This window comes from Mirounga leonina, unplaced genomic scaffold (assembly GCF_011800145.1).
Source record: "Mirounga leonina isolate KUSES-001 unplaced genomic scaffold, KU_Mleo_1.0 Mir_197, whole genome shotgun sequence".
Classification (NCBI taxonomy): Eukaryota; Metazoa; Chordata; class Mammalia; order Carnivora; family Phocidae; genus Mirounga; species Mirounga leonina.
Genome location: NW_023270494.1, coordinates 14940125 through 14957578, shown reverse-complemented (window position 1 = coordinate 14957578; position 17454 = coordinate 14940125). Strand labels below are relative to the sequence as shown.

At 58.9% G+C, this 17454-nt stretch overlaps 1 protein-coding gene across 6 annotated transcripts; it reads right to left on the bottom strand.

Moving 5' to 3' along the window:
• Positions 1–345: 345 nt before the first annotated feature.
• On the bottom strand, positions 346–14062 carry LOC118024391 (cytochrome b561). 6 transcript variants are annotated; one of them, XM_035026323.1, is made up of 6 exons: positions 14017–14062; positions 5822–6039; positions 4735–4833; positions 4354–4457; positions 3724–3881; positions 346–3488 (listed from the first exon to the last, which is right to left on the bottom strand). In XM_035026323.1, the coding sequence occupies exons 2-6, from the start codon at positions 6024–6026 to the stop codon at positions 3296–3298; spliced, it is 759 nt and encodes a 252-aa protein (XP_034882214.1). In that variant the 5' UTR covers positions 6027–6039; positions 14017–14062; the 3' UTR covers positions 346–3295. The 6 variants fall into 6 exon arrangements, with proteins under 6 accessions (XP_034882214.1, XP_034882215.1, XP_034882218.1 ...); XM_035026324.1 differs by having other exon boundaries at positions 5822–6036; positions 14017–14060; XM_035026327.1 differs by lacking the exon at positions 14017–14062 and adding an exon at positions 13683–13876.
• Positions 14063–17454: the final 3392 nt, after the last annotated feature.

Genomic DNA, 17454 nt, shown 5'->3' with positions numbered 1-17454 from the left:
AGGGGACAGCCCTAGCTAGCGTTCCCGAAGTGAGCTTGGTCCGAGCTGGAAGCCCACGGCTTCCAGTGGCTTCTTTTCTCTTCAGAAATCTGGCCCGAATCTCCCATGCTTGCCATTCAGAGAGCTGGGCAGCTGTGTCCTGTAAGTGGAGAAGCTGCAGGTTTCCTGGAACCAGCTAGACACTCAATACCTTGTTTTTATTTTTTATTTTAAGATTTTTTTTTATTTATTCATTTGAGACACAGCGATAGAGAACATGAGCAGGGGGAGAAGCAGAGGGAGGGGGAGCAGGCCCCCCGCTGAGCAGGGAACCTGATGCGGGGCTCGATCCCAGGACCCCGGGATCATGACCTGAGCCGGAGGCAGACGCTTAACCATCTGAGCCACCCAGGCACCCCTCGATACTTTGTTTTTAAAAAGCGGCCGGCACAGAGTCCTGCAGCCTTTCCTGCCTCGCTGGTCCCTGTCTGTCCACGGCAGGGACAAGCAAGGAAGGAGACTGCTTCCTCTGGACGCCACGCTGTGAACAAACATCCCTGTTCCGTGACTACATCCATTTCCCCCGAACAGCCAAGGCCGGGGATGCAGGAAAACTGCAGGCACGCAGTCATCCCGGCCTGGATGCCAGAGTTCCCTTCAAAGAGGAGAGAAGAGGACTCTGGAAGGAACCACCTGCTTGGTCTGAAAACTGAGACCTCAAGGGGTCCCCAACCCAGTCAGGTGAGGGACATCCTGAGCAGGTGAAGGAGAGAGGCATCCCCTCCATGTCTGGGATCATTTCACTATTTCCAAACACGGAGACCCTTGCTGCAGAGGCGAGCACAGAAGTCGGGGTCCAGGGCCTTCTGCCCTCACACTGAGAGCCAGCCGCGATCTTGATGGAGCCATCAGCTCGTGACCTGTTACCAAGCCGCGTGCTTTGCATGCTTTTACGCAAATGGAGGTTCACACAGAAGCCTCGATTCAGGAGAAAGACTGTACAGATGCAGAAAGCCAAGACCTCTCAAGAATACGGAGAAAAAGTTAAATGTCAGGGAGGATTCGTGTTACCGAGGATTAGGTATCAGAGGATTTGCTGTGGGGTCCCTTTAAATAGTGTTTTCAGGGAAGGTGCTTTTCTGGAGCATAGAGAGCGTCCCTGGTCCCTGTCCCTGGTCCCTGTCCCCGTGTGAAAGCCCGCCTGACTTCACCATAAACACACCTCCTGCCTGAGCCTCGGGAATGGCTCTCGAGTGGAATCTCCGCTTGTTCTCAAAAGTTTTGCTCCTCCTCTTAAGGACTAAAGAGACATATTTTTAAAAGGTAAAAAGTTAAGTGACTACTGGGGAGAACTTCTGGCCAAGGCCCTTATTGGCCTCCACCCTCCAGGCCACTCTCTGGGCTGAGAGAAGGCGGTCTCCCCCGCTGGGTGCAAAGCCTGAACGGCCCGCGGGCCCTCGCCCAGCCTGTGGCGCGACAGCAGCCCTCACTTCGCCCCCTGCGCCCCGCCAGGGGTGTGAGCCCAGAACTGACCTGAGTGTCTGACTGCTGGGAGCAGCGGCCCCTTCTGTCGCCACGGCAAGCGAGGCTAACAGGCCCGAGGTCTGCGGTAGACGTTTACTGAACCATCTACTGCACCCGCACTACACTGTACTTCACAGAGGACTGGCCGCAGGCAAAGTAAAATAAACCACCGCGGGCAGCTCTCAGGGGCCTCCAGCATCACCCGACAGCCACTTGGGCAGACAGACCGGTTTACAGATTTGTACCGCAGATCCAAGATTCCGTCCCTCTCTGTGGCGTCCCGGCCAGGGAGATGCACAACTGTACCTCGGGAGTCTGTCCGAGGGGGCGTCTGGCCATACAGCGTGTGCCAGGCGGTGGAAGAGCGGCCGGGGCGCTGGGCCCGGCACACAGCGCCCCGGGCAAGCTGCAGCAGGACGGGGGCGCTGGGGCGGGGGGCGGGGGCGGGACTGGGCCGCCACCATGCCAGGGCCCAGGGCCCAAGGCTTGTGTTAGAAACCCGAGCAGGAGCAGAGCACGAGAGGGGGCCGGCCCCTTTCTCTAAGGCAGCACTGAGGTGAGGCAGAGGCGACCGTCAAAAGAACAGTGGTCAGGCCGGGAAATCTCCTGCATTTCTCCATTTAAGGAAACGGTGTCTGTCTCAAACTGTGTCGTGTTCCTCAAAGCCCAGAACACGAGGAAAACAAGGAGAGAGCATTCACCAAGTCCAAGAAGCACAAGGTCAATGCTCTGATCACATCGCTTCCAGGCCAAAGCCCAAGAGCGAGTCGGGCACACGGAGCACACGGCCCCAGCTGCCCGCACGGCCGGGCCGGGGAGGAGGCTGAGGCCTTCCTCGGGCACAGAAGCCAGCGGCCCTGCCTTCGGCGCTGGAAGGGACCGGGGCACCGGCAGCAGCAGCTTTCCGCTTCAAAACAAAACAAAGCAGAGCAAGGCTGCAGCCCCCCGGGCCTCAGGTCACCGCCAGCCCGGCTGGTGAGGGCGGGGACCCCGGAGGCGACTGGCGGGAGGGCCCAGCACGAGTAGACCGCCCGGCCCCTCTGCTCTCTGTGGCCCTCGGCCGCCAAGTACCGGGAGTCTGGGGCCCGCAGCCCGTCGCTCTCCCCTCTCCCGGCAGGGCCGCCCTGGGGCTGGCCCAAAGCCCCATCTCCGCAGCCTCCCCGGGGCCAGCCCCTCCCCGCTCCTGGGGAACCCTGCTCTCAACACCGACATAGTTGATCCATAATATCACTTGCTCCCTGCCACGGCCGGGCCCCATTCTCACCGCGTGTCGTTCAGACTAGCGAGACTCCTGGTTTGAATTCAGTGTCACACAAAGCAAGTCTGGGCCTTGCCAGGCCTGTCACTAGGCCCCAGTTTCTCCCCCACAGCTTTGTGCTCTTTGCAGCCCCGGGCCTCGGCCCAGCATCCGCTGCCTCAAGAGGACAGAGCCACTCTCCGTCTTCTTGAAGGATCTGGGCTTTTGTAACCAGGACTGACCACCCAAAACCCGACCCAAAGCTGCCTGATTTGAAGGGGTGACGATGACAACAGGGGCAGGGGTCTGAGCATGACTAACAGGACTCTGAAGCAGCAACAAGGAGGGAAAGCAGAGGAAGCCAAGCCCTACACCCCAGAAATGAGCGCCCCAAGGGGAACGCTGCCCCCACGCTCCCTCGCCACACTGCCCAGCCCTCCCAGGAGGCGCCAGCCTGAAGACAGCCTCGACGGAGCGTGGGAACGACGCCTATCCAAACCCCCCAGAACTGACGCCAGCCACAGCCAGGCCCTCCCCGCGGGACAGGGCAGGCCGTCACTGGGAGCTGGGGCTGTCGCCTTCTGTCAGCGTCTTGAAGTCCATGGAGAGAGCCTGTTCTTCCGCCTGGGGTGGCCGCTTCCAGTCAGAGCGAGTCAAGATGTAGAGCACAGTCCCCCCGAAGCCGACCAGCAGCAAGCCCAGCACGTTGGCCAGGACGCCCTCAGCCTCAAACGTGCTGTACTTGGCCCTGCAGGGTTGGGGCGGGGGGGGGGAGGGAGAAGCCACCCACGGGGTCACCGTCAAATGCCATTCGTACCCAGGCCAGAGAGATGGCCAGGTGTTCCAACCCCAGCCCCATCCGTCCCCCTCCCGGAGAGGAACACCACTGCTTCGCTAACCAGCAAAAGCGGGAAGGCAGAGGTCGCTGAGGAGCCGAGGGCGGGGCTCGCTCTCTGCCGCCCATGGTGGCCTGGGACACTCACCCGAGCTTAAACAGCAGCGCCTCCTTCAGGCCCAGCAGGGCTGTGCCCACAGACAGGAGGAAGATGGCGGCGCCGAAGAAGATGTGCTGTGGGCGGTATCGGCTCCGCAGCGAAAACGCAGCTCCGGGGAACAGGAAGACGCTAAAGCCCACGAGCCACTGCGAGGAAAGGCGGGGTGCGGCCGGAGACTGAGCTGGCCCCCCGTCCGACCGGCCCGAGGACACCCAAGCGGGCCGCGTCCGCACGCACTCTGGGACCCCCCCCATCCACCCGTCTGGCCTCCTCCACCCTAAGAGCTGGGCGGGGGGGGGCAGTGAGCACCCAGGGGCAAGGTCCCGCCCCCCGCGCCCCCCACCCCCACCCCCACCCCCCGCTCCGGGCCCAGGCTCAGTTCAGCGGGCTCGTGCGCTTGGAGACCCGGCCTGTGGCCCAACAGATGTGCCGCGTCAGCTGGCGGGGAGCCTGGCTCCGAGGCAGCCTCGCCTGGGAGGTCCTGGCTTTTGCACCCATTTCGGAGTCTGAAAGCAGCCTCCAGCCTCCTCCACTTTCAGGCGCGTGCCCCGGCAAACGGGCCCTCGTGGGGCACCCGTGTCCCCCGCCTCCCCCCGCGCCGTGGGGCCGAAGCGTCACCTGCACGAAGTAGAGAACGAACACGAGGATGCCGCACCAGCTGTGCAGGCTGTACAGGTCCGCGTAGCCCTTCTTCCTGTGGTAGTCGAACACCGCCACCACGCCTGCGCCACAGAGGGGCCGCGTGAGGACAGGGCTGCCGGGGAGGGGGCCGGGGAGGTGACCCAAGGGAAACCAGACTCGCTGCAACTTGTAGGATCCGGTCCCGGCTCGATGGCTGCCAGCACCCAGTGTCCCAGCCCGTCTCCTTCCCGAGGTCTCCGGGGAGGAGGGGCGGGGAGGGGCTGGAGCAGAACCGGAGTGGAGACCAGACGCATCCTGCAGCTACTTCCCCAAGGCCCAAGCAGAGGCGGGAAAGGGGGAGCCGTGCCGGGAACTCACCCACCAGGGCGATGACGAACGCAAAGACGTGCAGCAGCCCGTGCAGGACTTTGGTGGTGCGTCTGGCCTCATTCCTGAAGACCCGGTAAACCAGCAGGGCTTATGGGGAGCGAGAGAGGGACGGTGAGGCCGGCCTGCCCCGGCACCAAGGTGACACCCCGTGGCTGGGGCAGGTGATCTGAATGAAGGGCTTGTCAAGGTCCCCCAGCCACAGCCAGCGGGAGAGGAAACAAGGCTCTGTGGGGCCCGGCAGGGGCCCTCGGGTATGTGTGCCCTAGCAACCCCCCCCGCCCCCCCCCATCGCTCTCTTGTCAAGCGTCCTGTGTATTCTAGGCTGTGTTGCAGGTTCATCGTGCACTCACGCTGAGGTGTCACCAAGCTCGAGTTCACTTAGCTGTGATGATCCTCAAATAGTCCAGTATGGAAGCCTGAGCAGATATTCACTACCTTTAGCAAGCAGGCTCCCTAGACTGGGAACCCCTGGTTCCCAAGGTAACCCCCCGTCATTGGGCTGAGCCAGACACAGCCAGGTGGCACGGGGAATGCCTCTTAGGAGTGGCTGTCACCAGGACCACCTCTAGGAAGAATGGGCCCAACAGCTCCACATCCAGATTTCTTGTTAGCAGAGAAGGCGGCCACAGAAGGCAGGGTGGGGGCCAAGCACGGCCTCACTCCTACCTCAGAGAGGGACTTCAGCTCTGCCAAGTCCAACATCCCCCGGCACATGCGCGCACGCGCACACACACACACACACACACACACACTCACCCTCTTTTTCCCAGTATGAAACCGCCCCACAGAAGCCGGCCTCAGCTCACAGCCCAAACCCTGGGCTGCCTGCTCTAAGCAGCACACACACCCTTGGATGCTCCTCGTCGAAAGACCAGGACAAGTAGGAAAGGAGTTGCCATCCCTACACCTCAGGTCCCTGGATTTGGATGCCTGGTGTCCCCAGGCTCCAAGCCAGCTTCCTTCCTGTTTTTTCTGGAATCTTAGACGTGTCTAACGGCAGGAGACCTCGGGAATGAGAGCGTTTCTGCAAACCGCCTCTCTCAGGAGCGGCTCCAGGTGCAAGGGCAGGACTCACCATCTCCCTGCAGGAAGATCAGGCCTATGACCATGCAGAGGGGATGCGCGTTAAACTGCAGGGCGCCCTCCCAGGCGATGCCGCCCCTGTACAGACCGAGCCAAGCCCCCGTCGTGGCCACCACAGTCAGGCCCAGCAGCTGGGAGAAAGCCACGGAGTAAGGCAGTGCTCTGGGGGCGGCTGCCAGGCCGGCCCGACTCTCCATGCTGAGGCAGCTGCTGGAGGAAAGACAGAGAGCTCAGGGCAGCCCGCACCTCCCCAGGACACGGCCCTGGGCTCCCACGGCCAACCCCAACCCCCCACCCTCTCCGCCCACCACCCCCGGCCCCTGTGCCAAAGCCAGTCACCCCAAGTCTCTAGAGCCGTCCGCAGAGGTGCCCCGCTTCCCCAGGAGACAGGCCGGACCCCTGGCTGAGAGATGCAAGGAGGGTGCAAGGGAAGGTCCTCCAAATTCTGGTGGGAGCAGGGGGCCCCCCCGCGCCTGGCTTTACATTGTTTCACGAGGCCCTGGGTTTTCTCAGGGGGGCTTCACAGATGAGGTACAGAGAAGTGAGGAAATCCCTTGAAGGAACAGGGTTCCTCACCGTTTGTCCCCAGGTGGGTCCTAAGGACATCCGGTGAGGAGACCCCCGCCCCGCACGCAGTGTGCAAGCCTGCAGCCCGAGGTGAAGGGGGGTCCTGCCCTCCCCATGGGCCTGGGCGCGGCCCCCACAGCAGGCCCCCTGCTTGTAGAAGGATGTGCTCAGACCCCGCGTCGCCTGACACACGTGGGGAGCAGGCGGCCCCCCTGCTGCCTCCTCTCCCGCCCACGTTTAGGGCAGGCCGGTCTGCACTCCCGCTCACGCCATGTCTCCAAAACTAAAGGCACCAGAGCTGAGACCCACGGGGACTAGCACGTCGCCGTCCGGGGCTCGTGGCGTGCGTCATACGCGACCCTTAGCTCCCGGCGAGCCTGTGCGAGGCCGTGAAGCGGGGGGTCATCGGACCCGTGCCACCGAGAAGCAAACGGCAGTTGGAAGAGGTCTGGGAAGGCCTTGCTCAGGGGCTGCGTGCGTGGGCCCGTGCGTGCGTGGTGAGCGCGTTTCCTGGCTCCTCCGCCCAGGCCGCCCGCGTGGCAGCCTCCCCCAGGGTCAGGACGGCCTTCCTGCCAGCTCTTCGCCCTGAATCGGCTGCGGCTCCTGACCCGGAGCCCGGGCCCGGCCCAGACAGCCCGGACGGAGACGCAGCCCCGCAGGGACAAAGATGGCCTCCAGCCGCCTTGCCTTGGTGCCCACAGAAGGGGGCTCTCCTCCTCCCCAGTCCTGGCCTCTCCTGGCGCTGGAAACATCCCAGAGAATGACAGCTGAGCAGAGACATGGCCTAACAGCTTCTGGGTCCCCCGCTCATGGCCCGCACCTGCTCTGTCTCTACCCTGTACTGCGCAAGAACTCGCGTCCGGTCAGCCTGGTGTTCTACTAGTAAAGGGGGGGGGCTCTTTTTACCCCCCGCTTCTCTCTGCCATATCCGACGAATGTTGGCAACTTCACCATTAAAAAAAAGTTGGGGGCAGTCGGGAGTGTTACTGACACACACTCCCTACAGTAAAATACAGATTAGCCAAAAAAAAGGAAAAAATTACAAGTAATCAGCATTTTCATGTGTCCTCACATCCCCTTTTTCTAGAAACATTTACATTATTTTTTTAAGATTTTATTTATTTATTTGAGAGAGCGAGAATGAGAGAGAGTACATGAGAGGGGGGAGGGTCAGAGGGAGAAGCAGACCCCCTGCCGAGCAGGGAGCCTGATGTGGGATTCGATCCTGGGACTCCAGGATCATGACCTGAGCCAAAGGCAGTCGCCCAACCAACTGAGCCACCCAGGCGCCCTAGAAACATTTACATTATTTTATAGAAACATACTGATTTCTAACCCGTTTTAACTTCACAGTAGGTCATGCCTATCTTTTCATGTCAACGAATATCCTTCTACGCCATAGTTTCAACGACGTCACAGGATTGCACAGTAAGGCTGTTTCATGCTTTAACCAAGCCCCAACCCCTGTTGTTCAGCGTTTAGCTAGCTCCCAGTTTTTCACTAAATAAACCACTCTGTGATCATCTTTGCACATGTGTCTGATTAATTCCTGACTGGAGAAACAGAACCCTGCAGCAAGCCTATGTTCTCTTTTAGGTTTTTGACGTTTTATAAAATCATCTTCCAAACACATTCCCCCGGCAGGTAGCAACACCTGTTTCCAGAGGGCCTGGCAGACAACAACCCCCTATTTCTGAAACTCTTGTCTCTGTCTGTATATGTCCCCTTTGCACAGGTAACTTCTAAATCGAGAGCCAGTTCCATGCTCTCCCCCCAAAACAGACCCCATTTCTAACCACCCACTATACACCTCTACTGACATCCTACAAACACTCCAAACTCAGCACATCCAAAGTCAGCTCATCTGCCCGTCATAGCCAAGTCCTCTCCTGACCTCGCACGTGGCCGAAACGGCTGCCCTCCTGGTCCTGGCGCTGACATCTGTGGAGAGGTCAGTGGAGACAGGCCACGGAATCCTAGAGGATCTCCCCTGGGCCCCCCGCCATCACCTCCCTCCTGGCCATCCTCATTGCCACCACCCCAGCCAGGGCATGGAGCTTCTGCCCCAATCTCTGAACCCCCGCCAGGGACAGGGACAAGGCCAGCTCCCCATCTCCTGTCGCCCCACCCTGCACAAACAGGGCCCATGGCCTCCTGGTGATAAGCCACCCCTGTAACATGATCCTAACTCAGTTTTCATCTGTGGCCCCGGGTTTTCTCACCAAATCCACTCAGAGGAGACTCTGACTTCTGAGACTTCCCCTCACACCACCCTCTGCCTCACACTCCCTGCACCTCGCTGCCTGCTCCCCGCCACGCCACTTGCACCCCCTCCATCTCCTCCCCTCACCCTCCCCTCCATCCGTCTGCCCACGACCTGACCAGGCTTTTCCTTCATCTCCGGCCCCTCCTGGCTTGGGGCTTACCTTATCCTGTTGGCCGTCTGCCTCCCGTGAAGCTCGCCTGCGCCCCTCTGCTCACCTGCCCTGTAGCTTGGGCAAGGCAGGGGAGACGTCCCACTCTTCCTTGGGTCTCCTCGAGGACCTGTTCCCTTGCACCGACTCTAACCGGAAAGATCTACCAAACGGATGCTGTCCTCGGGTCACTTGTTCTTGGTCCTCCTCCCCTTTATTAGATTCATCCCCTGAACGCCCGGGGCGCAGTCAGAACCTGATTAGCTCTGAATGAGAAAGAACAGAAGGGACGTGCTCCGCTGCTGGTGGACCTGCCACAGCTCCCTCCTGCCAAGCAGAGTGACCAACGACAGCAGTGGGAGCTCAGGGCAGCAAAGGAATTGTCACTCCTGGATCTCGGAGCTACTCCGTGGCCAGGCCAGCCAATATCCTACTGAAATAGGCAGAAATCAGAGTGAGGTTCTCTGCAGGGCTGTGAGGTTGTGACTTACAAGAAGAAGTATATAGGATGGAGCTCCCAAAACCCTTGGAATTTCCCAAGAAAGCCAGAAAGCTGTCTTTTGTTAATGAGCCCTTAGATAACCTGTGGGCAGGGGCTGGTTGCCAGGGGAACCAACCATGTGATTGACAGCTGGACCCCCTCCGTTCCACCTCTCAACCTCTAGGGAGGGGAGAGGGCCTGGAGATTTGAGTTCCATCACCAATGGCCAATGATCTGATCAAACCTGTCCCAGTCATGAAGCCTCCAGTAAAATCCAAAAGGAGCTTCCAGTAGGATGGCTACCCTAGTTCCCTGGGGATAGGAGCTCCTCCGTTCAGGACCCTTCGGGACCTCGCCCTAACGTTCCTCTTCCATCTGGCCGTTCCTGAGTCATATCCTTTTATAATAAATCTAGTAAGTAAAATGTTTCACTGAGTTCTGTGAGCTGCTCTAGCAAATTAATTGAACCCGAGGAGAAGGCCATGGGAACTTCTCATCCACAGCAGGTGGGTCAGAAGCCCAGGGGCCAACCTGGAATTGCGACAGGCATCCGAAGTGAGGGACAGAGCCTTTAGCCTGTGGGTTTTGATGCCATCTCCAGGTAAACGGTGTCAGGACTGAGTTAACTTGCAGGACACCTAGTCGGTGTCCACTGAGAACTGAAGAAGTTGGTGGTGCTGAAAAGGAAACGCACTTTGGAGTAGCCAAACGACTGAACAGCGGGCTTGAATGTTCTGCACTGTAAATTCACATCCTGAATTCCCCAGGAAGTCAGAACCCTAGTGCTGTTTGCACCCCCACCACGATGGAGCTGAGAGGCCTGTGTGTGCTGGGAGGACCGGGGGCCTCACGGCCAACTGCAAGCCCCTCCTCTGTACTCAGCCTTCTCTCACTTAACCTCCAGGATACCGCTAGGATAATAAGACTGTTGTCCCAATTTAAACTGGTGAGGAAATTGGGGCTCAAAGAGGATACATGACATGCCCCAAACTATCAGCCGCAAGTAGCTCAACGCATCTGTTCACTGAGCACCTGCTGTAAGCTGGCGATACTGCGAGATGCTGGAGCTATACAGCTAAGACGCGATCCCTGCCTTCGAGAAGCTTGCAGACAAGTTGCAGAGCAGATGCGGATTTTTTTTTAGTAAACTCAGGCCTCCAAGGGCACTTGCCACCATCCACACGGAAGACAGTTTCCGCCTGCTTGAACACAGTGAGGTGGCGCCCCGAGCGGTTGGTTGTCGGGTGAAGGCGTGGCTCTGCCGAGCCTGGAGGGTGGAGCTGAAGGCAATCAAGGATCTGAATGCAGCTTGCCAAAGAAGTCACTTTGAACCAGAGCGCCAAGAAGTCTCTCCCTGTCCCACGCCAGCCCTCCTGTGTCCCTCGCCTCTCAGGAAACCAGGCTGCTGAGGCCGTTTAAGGCCATCACTGCATCAAGCACTGGTGTCCCCTGCGGGCTCTCCTGGGAGAAAAGGAGGCAGGATGGAAACAGGCAGTTAAGAGAGAAGGGGTGGCAGGAGGGCGAACCAGCGGATGCGTGAGATTTTCCCGTCAACTGCTCCCAAGGCAGCTCCCCTGCCCCATCTGTGTGGGGAACTAGGCATCTGGGTGAAGCAGCATCCAGGAAGAAGCCACAGATAAAGAATGACCTTTGGAACTACGAAGGCCCAAGCCGTCTCCTCCACTCCTCCTTCCAGTCTGAAGGCGATTTAAGCCCAACTACGAGGGATGCAGGAAAACTCCCACCAAGCAAGACCATCCTGACGCAGGCAGGCCTGTGCCTTGCCTCCAGGTGACCTCACAGTCAATAAGCTCCAAGGGTGAAAAATCCAGATTCACAAAAAAGACAAAGTAGTGAGTGGTTCTGTGCTTTACAGAACATGAACTGAAAGATTCCTTCAACAATGGTTTTTATCCGGTTCAGCATCAAGGACAGCCTATCTTTGCGCAAGGAGGGCCTGCTTCCAACACTGGAGAGAGAACACATTTCATGGACTCTGGTTGGAATCTGACCCACCCGCAAACACATTTTGCATGTGCAAACCTGAAAATCAGTCAAGAGTCACTCCCTAGTAAGCAGATGCCTTTGAATCATGCTCCTTCGGTTCCCAACCCAGACAGTGACAACACTCTCTCTGCCTTCCCAGTCGGGTTGGCCCCCCTGAACGCCAGTGGTTCCTGGGCCTCCTTTGTTCCCGGAGCAGAAGGGTGGGTAGCAGCATCAGGGGCCTGGAAGCGGCCATTCTCCACTCCAAAGGTCTCCTCCGCCTCGCACACCAGAGTCTTAGAAGCAGAGGAGGCTCTTACAGCCCCTTCCACAGCCACCCTCCTTCCTGTCAGAGCACAGGATGGGGGTGACAATTCTGGCAGCTTCTGGAACTTTGGACTGAGACAGTCACACACCACCCCCACTCCCCCCCCAACACACACTTGCAGTCAGACTCCACTTAATGCAATCTAATAGGGACAGGAGCTACCCGCAGGGCTTGAACGTGCTGAGAATCACTCTCCCTCCCCATGTCCACGGTTTCATTAAAAGGCCACCAGGCCTAATCTCATTATGGGGACCAGACACTGCCCCTGTCCTAGAGCCTGGAAGCAGGCAGCCTGGCGTGGCCACGGCCCTCCTTGTCCACAGCGGGGTTTTAAAATTGGGTTAGAGAAGATTATAGTGGGGACGGAGGTTCAAGCTTTTCTTGATGGGTGAGTGCCGGGAGGAAGGGACAACTCAATTGCCCTAGAATGTCCTAGAATGTGATGGAAGAAAAGGCAAAATGAAGGTTGAGCTGTCAGGCAGGGGTCCAAGAAGCCCGAGGGAAGAAAGCAAAGCTTGACGTCAGACACTGAGCCTGGTTCTCCATTAGACACAGCGGGCTTGGTGCCAGGGCTCCCAATACTTGTAGGGACCCACAAAAACTCTTCTGATTTCTGCTAAAATCAGGAGGAAAAACAAATTCAGTGTTGAAGAAAATGTTTTAATTTTTAATCCAGCCTGGATTATATTTGTCTTTATACCAACACAGTTGTAAAATATAGGTTTGTTTTGTTTTTTATTGTTATTATTTGTAATGGAAGAAGGGTCCCAGCAAGGCACAAGTGCCTGGGACCCATGACTGCAGCTCTGGTCAAACAGATGTGATTTTAGAGCAAGCCCCACTGTTTATGACTGTGTGCTCCTGGTCAAGCCAGGGCCCCTCTCTGAGCCTGCTTCCTCATCCACAAGATAGGGGATATTGAGTCCCACCTTACTACTCACTGGCCTAGCAAAAATTAAGCGGGATAAATATGTACTGGTGCCTAGCAAAGTGCCTGCCCCACGGTAGGCATTCAGATAACAATCTAATAAGAACTAAATCTGGTCCTAATAGCACCTTGGGAAGAGTCACACATCAGAAGTTGTTGACATAAGAGGTTTGGGGCCACAAAGAGCCAGAAGGCAGCAGACAGCACTACCCCCTCTCATAAATCCACACTCCTCTTCTGTCCACTCTCGGTCCCCGCCGGGCAGAAACCCCTGGATCTGGGGCAGATTCCTCCACCAATGCCTTCTGCTGCTGCTGCGCCTCTCCATATTGGCAGAAGCCAAGCTCTGCCAGCCAAGGAAAGGTGGCCAGGGCTGGGAAGCTGTGGGGCAGGAAGGGGATGGTCCCACTTCCCAGTCCGGGAGGCTCCTCCTGCGTGGTGCCGTGGCCAGGGTGGGGTGGGGTGGGGTGGGGTAGGGTGGGGGTTTGCAGCACCCTTTCTCTATGTGGGTCTCACCTTGGCATTTACAAGTTTTCTTTCTGTATCTTCTGTCTCAAATCCAATGTCAATAGACAAATCAAGGTATCTAAGAGAAGGTGGCAAAGCTTTGGCATTTCTTCATTTGCTATGAAAACAAAGGAACAGAATCCAGCCGTCCTGAGATGGAGCTACATTTAATGAGACTTAGAAATTCCTCAAAGACTGCCAAGTAAGGGTGTATGAGAGGAAAGGGGCAACCTCAAGGAGAAAGGCTGGGGGTAGGGTCCACAGGGATCGCTTTCTGTGCGGCGCCCTGGGGGAAAGAGCAGGTGGAGAGGGGAGGTGGCCCTGCCATGACCCAGGCGTCAAAGGCAGCAGCGGACCCCTCCCTTGGCTCAGTTCTGTATCCCCTGTGCCCACAGCTCAGGGCCCACTAGGGCCAAGCCCACGAGCCAGGGTTTCCCGAACGAGGAACTCCTACCCTCACACCAGGAAGCTGCGGATGTTCCGGAACGAGGAAAGGCTCTCCTGGCCGGGTATGTTCCACCAAGAGGCCAGAGAGACAGGTTGAAGGAGGCCCCGCCACCAGCAAAGCAGTTCGGCCAGTCTTGGTTTCAGGTTTCAAAAGAACAGTCGTGGCAAAAGTTGGTTGAGCCACATCTACCCTACCTTGTTTCTAGAATATGGCGTGAGCCCCTGGATGAACGTGAGGTCGCCTGGCGCTCCAGTCTCACTGCCGCAGACTGGCACGGAGGCTGACCCAGGGCCCGAGGCCGACAGCTCCCGCAGGGCGCACGGCCTGCTCTCTCACCCCTGGCCCTGCTGCGTGGGGCTCGGGGGCAGGTGAGGCGAGGGGCAGGTGTGGTGGCAGGTGAGGGGTTGGGGAAAGCCGCGCGGCGGCTCGGGGCGGGGGGCGGGCCCGTTGCGCTGCGGGCGCACCTGGACCCCCGCCCCCGGCTCCGCGCGGGGGCTCGGCTCGCACCCACCCGCCCGGGCCGCCTACCTGGCCGGGCGCCGGGCCCGGAGCTCGTCCCGCCGCGCAGCGCCGCCCCGCGCACCGGCCGGCGAGCCCCCCGCGCCGCGCCCAGGCTGCTCAGCCGGTTCCGCCGGCCTCGCCCCGCGCCCAGCTACGGCGTCGCCATGACGACGGGGCGGCGGCCGCGGGTGGGGCGCGAGGCGGGCGGCGCGGCGAGGGTCACGCGGGGGCAGGGAGCGCCGGAAGTGCCCCCCGCGCGTCCGGGCACTCGGGGCAGGGCCCGGCGCCCACTGGTGCCCGGCTCTCCGGACGGGGCCCCGCCGGATCCCGGGCCCAGACCCTGACGCCGCGCGACAGGGGCTGCGGCGCGGGGCGCTGAGGGGCGACAGCCGCGGCCACCGCGACCCCGGCCTTCTGGACCCGAGCTCGGGTAACCTTCGAAATCCGGGCCTCGCGACCCGGGGCGCGTTCAGGGACGCAAGAGGGTCTGCGACCCCGTGGGTGTGGGGGCCTCCTGCCCAGGCCTGACGCGGAGGCCGCGGGCGCTGCTGGGGGGATGCGCTGCGGGGCGGGGACCCGGGACGGGGACGGGGACGGAGCCCGGGCGCCGAGGGGAGGGGCTGCCCGCCCGGGGAGCAGCCGCCGGGCCTGGGCCTGGGCCTGGTCTCCGCGCTTCCTGAGTCCCTCCACGCCTTCCCCCTCCCCCGCTTCCCTCCTACCTTCTTACCCTTTCCCCTGGCCCCGCCTCGGGCTCAGGTGGCCACTAGGGGTCAGACACGGCCCGGGCCTGGGCCCACCCTGCAACTCCCGCAGCCCTGGGGACACATCCCCTCCCTCCTGGCCCCGAGGGAGATATCACTGGAGGGGAAGGCTGGACTCACCCCTTCCCCAGTACCACCTCCCCAACACACACACACACACACTAGGTGACTTCTTTTTTGCGCCCCTTTCTCAGGGGGCCTTGTCTGAGACTGACTACCCACCCCCCAGGCAAACCAGCCTAAGGATAAATACCAGTTCTCACCAGCCGCTCATGGAGGCCTAGACCTTGCCAGCGGCAGCCTCCCCTGTCCCAACAGCGGAGAGGAGGATGCCAAGGCCAAGCTGGGGCCAGCCCCTACCGCAGCCCCCTATCCAGGAAATGCTGTGGGTAGATAACAAGTCCAGCTCAGACTTCTTACAAGCTCAGAACAAAAGGTTCTTTCCTGTCAGATGCCTGGCAAGGCTCACCAAGAGCCTGAGGGTAGGAGGGAAATGGGGTTTCCTCCCCTGGAGTTGTAAAACAGACACCCCTCCCCCAGGGTGCCGCTCCCCCTCCCCCTACCTCCCACACTGTGGGCTTCCCATGGGCAGTGGCCAAAGGCTCCTGAAGGACCCTGGCCAAGGGGGGCCTTGGGGATCTAATTCCCCCTTACAGAGAGAACATACTGTCAAGCCCATGGCAAGACACCCAAGGGTGCCCACTGCCCTGGGCACACCTAAAGGGGCAAACACAGCAGGGCCCACCCCTCAGAGTGACCAAGCTTAAACCTGCCACAGCATAAATTTGTTGGAGTAGCTTTCCAGTTGGAGGGAGTTAATGGACATTTTAAATTAAGAAACAGCTTCCTTAGCGTGCCAACAGGCAAACAGCAGGCAACAAATGCTCTGTGTGTTAAATGTGGAACTGAGCCATCTCCCATTGTTTGGCGTGTATATCTGGGCTTAGGGGAGGAGGACTGGAGTGGGCAGGGTGGCACAGCGGAGCAGAGCCTGCTGGGAACTCTGTGATTTGAGTGCTGAGCTTCCCAGTATAGGGCTTTCAACCCCTTCCAAAGCTGGGAGAGAGACGCCTGCTGAGGCATGATGGGGCCCCTTGGGTCCTTCTTCCCCCTGCCCCCGTGGTCCTATGGCCCTGGGCAGCAGCATTTCCCTCTTAGAAGGGAAAGAATACCCTGCCAGCTTACAGTGGGGAGGGGATGGAGGTGGTGCTCTGATGGAGGTAAGGTGCCTCCCTGGGGATCAGGCACACTGGGACTTAGCTCTAAGGGCTCAGGGCCCCACTCAACCATTTTATTTTATTTTATTTTATTTTTTAAGATTTTATTTATTTATTTGACAGAGAGAGAGTACAAGCAGAGGGAGAGAGAGAAGCAGGCTTCCTGCTGAGCAAGGAGCCGGATGCGGGGCTCGATCCCTGGACCCTGGGATCATGACCTGAGCCGAAGGCAGACACTTAACGACTGAGCCACCCAGGCGCCCCACACTCAACCATTTTAAAGAGCAGGTGATCCCACTAAACTGCCATCAAGCACAAGAATCCCCACCCCAGGATGGCAGACACTCCCACTCTCTCCCCACTCCCTGCTGCTGAGACTCCTGCCACAGAAGCTAGAGAAGCTTCCACCCTACAGCTGGGGGCAGAGGTAGGAAAGAGCAAGCCAGTGGAGCAGCACCAAGGTGCCTTCTTGAGGACAGAGGTTGTGGTCCAGGGCATTTGCCATGCAATCCTCTCCCTTCTCGAATTCACAAAGCCACACTAGACTCACCACATTCACTCCTGCCTCTCCGTTGGAATGCCCTGATCATCACCTGGCTCATTCCTTCAGATCTCCACTTCTGAGACAGGCCTCCCTGATCATCCAGTCCAGTGGCTGGGGTCGAGGTTGAGATGGAGGGAGAGGCTTTGCATTAAGTGTGCTCATGACAGCTCTGGGAAACCACACTTGGCGCTCACCCTGTTCTTTGTCCAAAAGCATTTATTGAGAGGACAGGAAGAACCAAGAGGGTGAGCAGAATGTACCTCATGAGTAGGACCTCAGATCCCCCTGGAGAACCAGGCTGATCAGGGCTGCCCTTACTAGGGTTCCCAGATTGAGAAAGATGGATTCCCAGTTAAATTCGAATTTAGTATTTTTTTGGCATCAGCATGCTCCACTTATTAGGTGTAATATACTAAACATGTGTTCGTCATTTATTTGAAATTCAAATGTAGCTGGATATCCTGTATTTACCTGGCAAGCCTACCTTGCTCCTGTGGGGGAAGGACAGGAGAGGAGCCTCCTAGCCATTCTGGCCCCTCCCAGCAAAGCTTCCCCACCTCCAACAGGCTGAATTACCCAGTTAACTCCTGTTCAGAGTCAGGTCAAGGTGCATCCAAAGCACATTCCTGTTCTGCACGGGATGCAGGCAGAGGCCTTCACCTTGGGCTACAGAGAATGCAAAAGGCATAGGAGATGAGGTTCGCCAGGCCAAAGCTCTGTAAGACACACACACACGGCATTCATTCACACTGTACAACAGTGACTGATCGCGTGCCAGGTGCTGGGCGACCCTGGGAAAATATCAGTGGACGTGACAGGCACAGCCCTGTTCTCTCAGGCCTCAGCTCATGGAAAGGCAACCCAGATGCAAGGGTCAGGGAAGCCTTCTGGAGCCTGTGATGTAGACTCAGAGAGCGACAGGACGGCAGGGGCTCACCTGGCA